The 8,546-nt window shown below is 47.3% G+C and overlaps 1 protein-coding gene across 2 annotated transcripts in view; it reads left to right on the top strand.

Annotated features, from left to right (window-relative positions):
• Positions 1 to 1,764, top strand: part of REEP4 (receptor accessory protein 4) — a 27,149-nt gene extending 25,385 nt beyond the window's left edge. For both annotated transcript variants that reach the window (XM_018570222.1, XM_018570221.1), the window contains exon 8: positions 1,690 to 1,764. In XM_018570222.1, the coding sequence (XP_018425724.1) occupies positions 1,690 to 1,755 (66 nt within the window). In that variant the 3' untranslated portion in view covers positions 1,756 to 1,764. The remainder of the gene's footprint in view (positions 1 to 1,689) is intronic.
• The last annotated feature ends 6,782 nt before the right edge of the window (positions 1,765 to 8,546 follow it).

Below are 8,546 nucleotides of genomic sequence, written 5' to 3'. Positions count from 1 at the left end.
TCCCCAGCACCAGTCAGTGTCTCTCTCCTCTCCCTCCACCCCCCCAGCATCTGCCAGCGTCTCTCTCCAGCGTCGGTCAGTGTGTGTCTCTCCAGCGTCGGTCAGTGTGTCTCTCTCCCCCCAGCGTCTGTCAGCGTCAATGTGAAAAAAAAAACCTTCCAGCTCACACGTGCTCAGGAAGGTGCCAAGTGCACAGGGGGGGCCGCGACCTTAAAAACTGCACTACACTGCAAATTATACATTAAACTGAAATAAAACAATGTAGCTTGGAGCCCAGGCCGCCTGGTCCCCTCACACAAGTACTGGCCATACCACCCTGATGGCCGTCCTGGCCGGGGACTCGGATCGCGACCCCCCCTGTTCTCTTGCGGGACCCCATATGGGGTCGCGACCCACACTTAAAGAAGCACTGATCTAGACTGCCAATTCCTAATGCACTATGTATCCTGCATTAGGACTCTCTTTGTAGATTAGTAAGTAGCCCGGTCATGCAAAAAGAGATATTAGCCAATACTGACGCCTGCCAGACTATGCTGTATGGGGGAGGTGTGTGAAAGGAGTTGCGAATCTTCACTCAATAAATTGTAGCTATATTCACTACAAATACCTAATCAAGTGCAGATGGAAAACCCAGAAATGAGCTTTTTCCATGATTGGATAGTTATTGAATCTTCACTTATTTTATTGCATTAAGATTCTCAACCTTTAGTAAATCAGCCTCCGTCTGTTAATATTAGGGATGCACCGATACTGGTATTTCAGTATCGGGTACGGATCTTTTTGTTTTGTTTTTGGTACTCTCCGATACCAAGTACTGAAACCGGAAGTCCATATTAAGGAAGCTGGGCGGCGTGTAATGATTCGGTGGCGGCGAGTCATTCCACGGCGCCCAGCTTCCTGATTGGCCGGCTCCATGCTCCCTCGTCACCAAGTGATGGCTTCCCGTGTAATGACTCGCTGCCTGGGTTCCCAATACCGGAAGTTCGGGTATTGGGCTAGGCATCGGTGGATTTGTTGGAGTACGAGTACTCGCCCAAATACTTGGTATTGATACCAATACTGTACTATTATCAGTGCATCACTAGTTAATAATATTGTCCTTTTCTATTCATAAAGCTTCAACATCACGTTCCCAGGTCATCATCATCATCGCTGTGTTTTATGTACCTTCCATCCAGATCCATGAAACACAATTGTGTTTATCCTGATATATGACAGTACATCCGTGAGGATCTGGGTAGAAGACCTCTACAGTACAGATATGATGATCTGAGTATGTGACACATGGATGTCTTGTACTCTGATCTTCCTGGCTGTATTGTGTATGTGTCTTATACTCTGATCTCCCTGGCTGTATTGTGTATGTGTCATATACTCTGATCTCCCTGGCTCTATTGTGTATGTGTCTTATACTCTGATCTTCCTGGCTCTATTGTGTATGTGTCTTATACTCTGATCTTCCTGGCTCTATTGTGTATGTGTCTCATGCTCTGATGTTCCTGGCTGTATTGTGTATGTGTCTTATCCTCTGATCTTCCTGGCTGTATTGTGTATGTGTGTCTTATCCTCTGATCTTCCTGGCTGTATTGTGTATGTCTTGTTCTCTGATCTTCCTGGCTGTATTTGGTATATGTCTTCTGATCTTCCTGGCGGTATTCTGTATGTAATTGTCTGTGTGATGAATTGCAGGGATCTGCAAAGACCAGCAGGCCGAGAGCGAAGAAGAAGGTGGTGCAGTCCGAATCGGAGATGTGACCGATGGAGGAGTACGTCAGAGGAACTTGCTCTGCGCTCGTCCTCACTAAAGAAAGCTGAAAACACTGAATTTGACGCTCGCACTGGCCGTGTGTTGCGACGCTCGCCTGCACAGTGTGCGTCCTCTGTAAATATGGGATGTGTGTTGTCCTCTGTCACTGTGTCTGCCGGGATGTGTCCTTGTATACGAGTATATACAGATGAGTCCGTCTAATATTTTTATGTGTAAAATTCCTTTCATGTTTTGCCTGGAAAAGCCATTCTTCTCATTGCTGCCATCTTAATTTATCAGTACTAGTGGGTGTGGTTTATTGAGGCTCCTCCCCCTGCTGTACAGTGCCGTTAGCATATGAGATATGGGAGAAGAATTTTGTGGATGGAGTTAAACGCCTTACCTCTCTATATTTCACTCTTCTGACTCTTCCCATCGCTATCACATTCCCCTTACTATTGTTACCTCCTCCTGGAAGATTCATGTATTCCTTCCAGGCAGCCAGAGGGAAACTGGTCTCTGTAAATTAAATTTGCAGTTAGATTAGAGTCCTTCATGGTTGGCACTGATGGGGAAATTACACTTCCCTTTTTAATGGTTCCTTGTATAATTCTCTATATCAGGGGTAGGCAAACGTTGGCCCTCCTGCTGGGGTGCAACTACAATTCCCATGAGGCATTGCAAGATTGACAGCCACAAGCATGACTCTCAGAGGCAGGTGCATGATGGGATTAGTAGTTTCTGCACAGCTGGAGCACCGAAGTTTCCATACCCCTGTCCTGCATCCTCTCCGTGCTAAATAGAAGGAGCCGCACTTCCGCTTGTTCATTTTGATTTGTGTTCAAAAAACTTTATCGTCACCCTGCTCCCATTCTACTCCCTCAACATGTTTTACCCCAACGGGGGCCCCACATGGGGGCATGTTCATGATTAAAGGGTAACTCCGCTTTCCCTGGTGAATCTGGGAAAATGGAATTACCCCTCTCATTCCTCCTTCCCCACTATACTTCCCTTTCGGCGAACGCTCCTTCCCCTGTGCCGGTAAGGGTGTCATATCCGTACCCCATACTGCCGTGTAGCCCAGCCCTGCACTCTAGATTTTGAATTTCGCTTGAAAATGGCGATCACTCATTGGTCAGCGTCGTCACCTGACCATGCTGATCAATGGGAAGCGCTTCTGACCATGCTGACCAAACAAAGCACTTCTCGTTAAGCAGTCAGGTCAGGTGACCATGCTGACCAATGAAAAGCACTTCTCATTAAGCAGTCAGGTCAGGTGACTGTGCTGTTCAATGAGTGCTCGCCATTTGTGAGCGAAATTCAAAATCCAAAGTGCAGGGCTGCGATACACAGCAGTATGTGGTACAGATAGAACACCTGCACCAACGGAGCATTCGCCGAAAGGTAAGTATGGCGGGGGGGTTTCAAAGCAGAGGGGGGAATTAAATTTTCCCAAATTCACCTGGGAAAGGGGAATCGCCCTTTAAGCTCCTGTTGGGGTGAAACGGATTCAAGTAGAAGCAGGTTCTGGTGGAGAGCGATGGGCTATAATGGGACTTTGTGAATATGCCCATGTGTCAATAAAGCTTTTTGAATGCAAAGAAAAAAAATGGCGGAAGTGCGGCTTCTTCTGTCTTGTACTGGAGTCAGTCAGCACTCCCGGGCCGGTAAGTGTGCCACAAGACTGCCTGGAGCTGGAAGTTTCTTTTGTATATATGTCTGTTGGTTTATCTCTGTGCCTTTGTCTATACTCTATGCACACCTCAGTACTGACCAGCTCATGTAAGGCTGCAGTGCCAACTGTGTATGTATATTGATCATTACTGTATACCAAAGAATTCCATGTACGTCTCCTGCACTCTCTAAGCACATGGCTCTAGTGAGTTGTATGTTTTGCATCATTCTGATGTCTGGGATAGGAGGGGGGATTCTGGCTCCATCATTGAGGATACTTTCCACCTTTGCTGTGTGATTGGTCCCTGGTAGACTTGATGCACCTTCCAGTTCTCAGCGTTGGGCCCTACGTTTCCGAGACCGTCATACGACGCATTATTAATAGCAATGCAGCCAAAGAATTGTAATCCGTCTCTGGGAAACATGCAGTTCATTATGGACTTGTGTGTCGTAAACCTCAATGCATGTGGTCACAAAATCTGCTCCTGGACCGCCCCTTACTTACTCTTAAGGCCCCTTTTAGACTATTGCATTGCAGTAAAGCACACTACATGCACAGCGGTGTCATTAGTTTTTTATTGGCATCGTGATGCACTAAGGCAACGCACAAGCCGCCGTTACAAATTGTGTCACGCTTCTGATTTTCAGGACATTTTGGTGTATTTGCAGCCAATTTATTGTCAATGGGCTGCCCCAATATGACACGTGAGCATGTGACTTGATGCAAGGTAACACAAATTTACATGGGCCCTTACTCTTTTTCTTTAGAGAAGTCTATTCCCCACCACACCAGACCCCCTACCCATGCCAAAATGGTCCGGACTTGTGTGTGTATATATAGCTGATCACATGTCCTGCAAAGGCGGAGAGATGTATGGCTAGTGCAATCTGATTGGATAGTTCTGCTGTCAGAGAATTATTTCCATGTGCAGCTTTATTCTGTGAATAATACAAAGTCACTTTACTGAAATCAGAGCGATAGAAGATGGATTGTGATTAGTCGCTTCGGGTTCATCAGTTTGCACGTCGGTTTTTGCTCCCTGTGCCCCTAGTCTTAAGCAATGCATTCCTACAGGCGTTGTATTCCATACACACGGGTATTGTGTGCTCATTAGCCGTGTTTCCGGATGTTTTTCCATTTGGTCAGATCTCCCAAGCCTGCAATGAGTCGCCGGCACTTATTCAGAGCTTTTTGGCGCAAGATTCCGGTTTAATCCCGAGATCGGCATAAATCGCCCAACGCTGTAGTATGAATCCACCTTCTTGTATCCGGCACATTGAGTGTAAGGCAGGGCAGGGGTGCTAGCTTTGTAAATGGCGTTGTACGTATTGTTCCGGTATGTCCTTTATACCCGGGAGGAAATGATTGGACTCCTGGTGGGGAGTGTTGTGTTAAAATGTGAACACGTCTGGCGGGTCTCATTGGATACGTCTTAAACCGTTGCAAGCATGGCAACATGGGGAATGATTACTACTTATATGGAGTTTGTGTTTGTCCTGCCGTGCCAAATCAGGATTGTCAGAAGGTGGACTTTAAAGGGGAGCTGACCTTTCCTGAGACGCCTTCAGTAACACGTTTGTAGTGCATGCGCCTTTTAGTTTCAGCAAATACTTGTGTTCGTCATTGAATCCGCTGTGCTCAGGAATTCTTTCCAAGTCAAGACTCAAGCCGGCCAGACACTTAATATTTTCTTCGTTCAACCTGTGGGGCGGAGCAAAGAATATATTACCGATTCCTCCATAAGCGCTTAAGAGCGCTGATTGTGGAATCTCCTGCGGTTTGCATTGTATTCTGATGGCAACCGCTGTCGGCATACCCGAACAGAGCTGAAAGCTCATTGGCTGCCATCTCTGTTATTGGAAGCTTTTCCGACCCGCTCCTTCCATCAACTAAGAGCAGCACCCACTGTGCGCATTTCCACCAGTTCATCAGGTCCATTATTCCTCTCCACTCATTCAGATACAAGAGCGTAGTCTGTCCATGGCGTCTCTAGCATTTCACTATGGAATGAGAGGCAGGCTTAGCATTAGGAAGGGACGGGACTTAGTACTGACTTGGAGAGACGTTGGGTTCCTTTGCACCTCCTTGGTCTGGGACCCATGGAGACCCTGAGAATCACTGGATTTCATATATATTGCCTGCACTGCGGACCTTCTACCTCAGTGGCAAGATCTACTTATTCAAGCCCCCCCCCACCTAAAAACACTGCATAAAGGTACCTGTGGGGGAAAGCAGATACTATATTTGCCTTTCATCCACCTTCCTCCCGCAGCACCAGGCGAGGGAGACGTCATCCTCCCTCCGGCAAGATCTTGGAGCTTGTTGAGTAGCCCAAATCTTGTGAGAAGAGATGATCCTCCACGGCGCCACAGCGTCTTCTTGCAGAAGCTCTTCTTGAGCATCAAGATTTGACCAACTCGGCATTCCTTGGGATTTTGTCGGCAGGAGGATGACTGCACCCCCCGCACGACAGAAGTCAGGGGAACCTGGAAGTTATGTGGCCATATAAGGCCAACGATTTCGCCAGCATCCTGCCCTTTGTTTAAATAGGGCGGCCACAGCTGATTGGTCATGCACTGATGCCTAACGTCCGGCTTCAGATGAGCTCGGGTTCAGACCAAACCCGAGCTCATCACTAGTGAGTGTAATATTGAACAGCCCCCTCCCCCCATAGGTATTAAGCATTTTGGGGAGTGGAGCACCTTGAATAAGCTGACCTTACCGGTGAGGTGGGAGGTCCACTTTAAAAACGTTTTAGGACAATATCAAGTGTTGCGGAAGGTCAGGTTTACTTTAGGCTCTACTGGGAAGAGGAGGACTGCCAGCCACAGGGCCTGAGCATTTCCGAGCGACAAGTGAACATCAATCAGTCAATAAGTAACTCAAGTTCATTCTCCCGTTACCGTAAGGAGAACTATGGGGAAAAGCACTGACCCCATAGTTCTCCTTTTAATGTGTTTTTATACATCTATTGCAGCTAGGTTCAGCACACCCTGTCATGTGGCCTGTCGTCACATGATTCTGTGCCATGAGACACAACAAGGGCCCTATAATGTCTCTGCAAACTCAGGGACTGATGTCCACAGAAATTTAAGGTGATCGGCAAGGTGTCCATGAGTGTCCCTTGCAGGGTCGGCACACCGGCCCGGTGCCTTCTGGTTCCATCTGGATGAGAAGCGCAGGTATTCCGCTCTTGCATTACAGACAGTATATGGTTGATAGAGACTTACGTCCAGCATGCCATGGAGCCGGGCAAAGTGTTCTTTTATCTATGGCGCAGTAATCCCCCTTTCGGGAAGAGTCGGTCACATTGACACAGATACTATGCAGCGCGCACAGTCCTCTATAGACGTCTCCTTTCAGGTATTGTGAAGGTGTGAGTGTGAAACACGTGTGTATGTGCGTCAAGTGCACTAATTTATTTTAACTTTTCCATATTTGTTCTTTTAATAGTATTATTTGATCATTTTGAATTAAACATCAATGTGTTTTATTGGGGTCAAAGCGAGAATAATTGGCAATGATCTTAGTACATAAGGGAACCTGTAACGCTCTAACACCAGTAAAGTTGGACCTTTGTCTCCATTTTGAAAGTACAATGGCAGCAAACTAGTTAATATTTCATGTATGGTGTTCTCTCGCGGCTGCACCAGCAATTATTAGATGTGCCCGAGTAGAAATGTTCACATTGGAGAAGCTGCAGACACAATGGGGATGATTTACTAAAGGCAATCGGGCTGTTCGCTTTGCAAGGGAATTATCCCGCAGCTTAGTGATGGATCGGAAGCACTGCTGACTTCCACCATCCAATCATGTGCAAGTATTTATTTTTTCCCCTTGCTCATGATTGGGTATTCTTTGCAAAGTGAACGTTCACATTCAGTAAGCTAAGTGGTAAACTTTGTGGAATGTGAGATCGCAGTCGCAAAGTCGGATAGAAGTGACATTTCAGGACCGATCAGCTGTTCCAGGGCAGATCGGTTCTCCTGCACATACCATCTGCAATGCCGATCTGCCCTGGAACAGCGGAATGCTTCACCTATTGCCGGTCACATATTCCACCGCTGAAAAACTGGGCGGGATTACGTTAGAATGTGTGACCACGTCACCGGTCACTCATTCTAACGCAGTCACAAACTTTGATAGAACACCGGCAGCTGAACTGAAAGCAATGGCCCAATGACACGTGTGTGACCGTGCAGCATTGCGTGTGCTGGGGCGCCTGTAGCTCTCTATAAACATGCAGAGCTTCGAGTACCTCAGGTAATGGGATGAGGGACCCGATTCAATATATCTCATTCTTCTGTGATCTGCGGCCTCCGACATCTGTGCAGCTGTCATAGAACAAGATATATGAGGAATATTCATTGATGACTTGACACTGCCCCAGAGCCTCTTCTGTTCCATTTATCAGAAAGGTGGTGTAATAGAGCAGGGGCAGTCCGCCTCAGCACTCAAGCTGTTGTGGAACTACAAGTCCCATGAGGCATTGCGAGACAGCTATGAGTCCTGGAGGCCGAGACGTGATGGGATTTATAGATTTAGCACAGCCACGGTGCCAAGGTTGTCTACCCCTGTAACAGTCAGGTCAGATGAGCGTTCTGTATAGAAATGTTGTACTCTACCAGCTCAGGGATGAATCGTTCCCAGCCACATATCCATGGCGCAATGCAGCGAAGACCAGCTCCCGAAAACGGTCATGTGACGGGGAACTGATAATCGCCCAAACAAGTCTGCGCTGAGCTGGCGCAGGACCGCAGACACTGTACACGCTGCGAGTTGCGTTCTAAGTCAACTTCCTGCCCGAGCATTCCGCCGCGGCAGCTTCTATCCTAGCAGACCGCAGGCTTCTTCCAGACCCGGGACTCGGTGAACCTGTTCAGCTTCACTGCCCTGGAACTAGCACGTGGCATATGAATTCGGGTTGTAGCCCTGGGAAGGAGGGGGATCTAACCCCTAATGTGTCACCTATGTGCCCGCTTTACTTTATAAACCTTTATCAGTATAATTCCAGTAACCCGTCACAGAAAAGAAGATGGCGGCCATATTGAATATCTTTGTTATAAAGAATCCGATTGTTTTATATTATTCATTTTACTGTTTTTTTTTGCTCTGGGGACATGT

Source organism: Nanorana parkeri, unplaced genomic scaffold, assembly GCF_000935625.1.
Source record: "Nanorana parkeri isolate BGI_ZX_2015 unplaced genomic scaffold, ASM93562v1 scaffold1480, whole genome shotgun sequence".
In the NCBI taxonomy this organism is placed as follows: domain Eukaryota; kingdom Metazoa; phylum Chordata; class Amphibia; order Anura; family Dicroglossidae; genus Nanorana; species Nanorana parkeri.
This window is presented reverse-complemented; position numbering and strand designations above follow the sequence as displayed.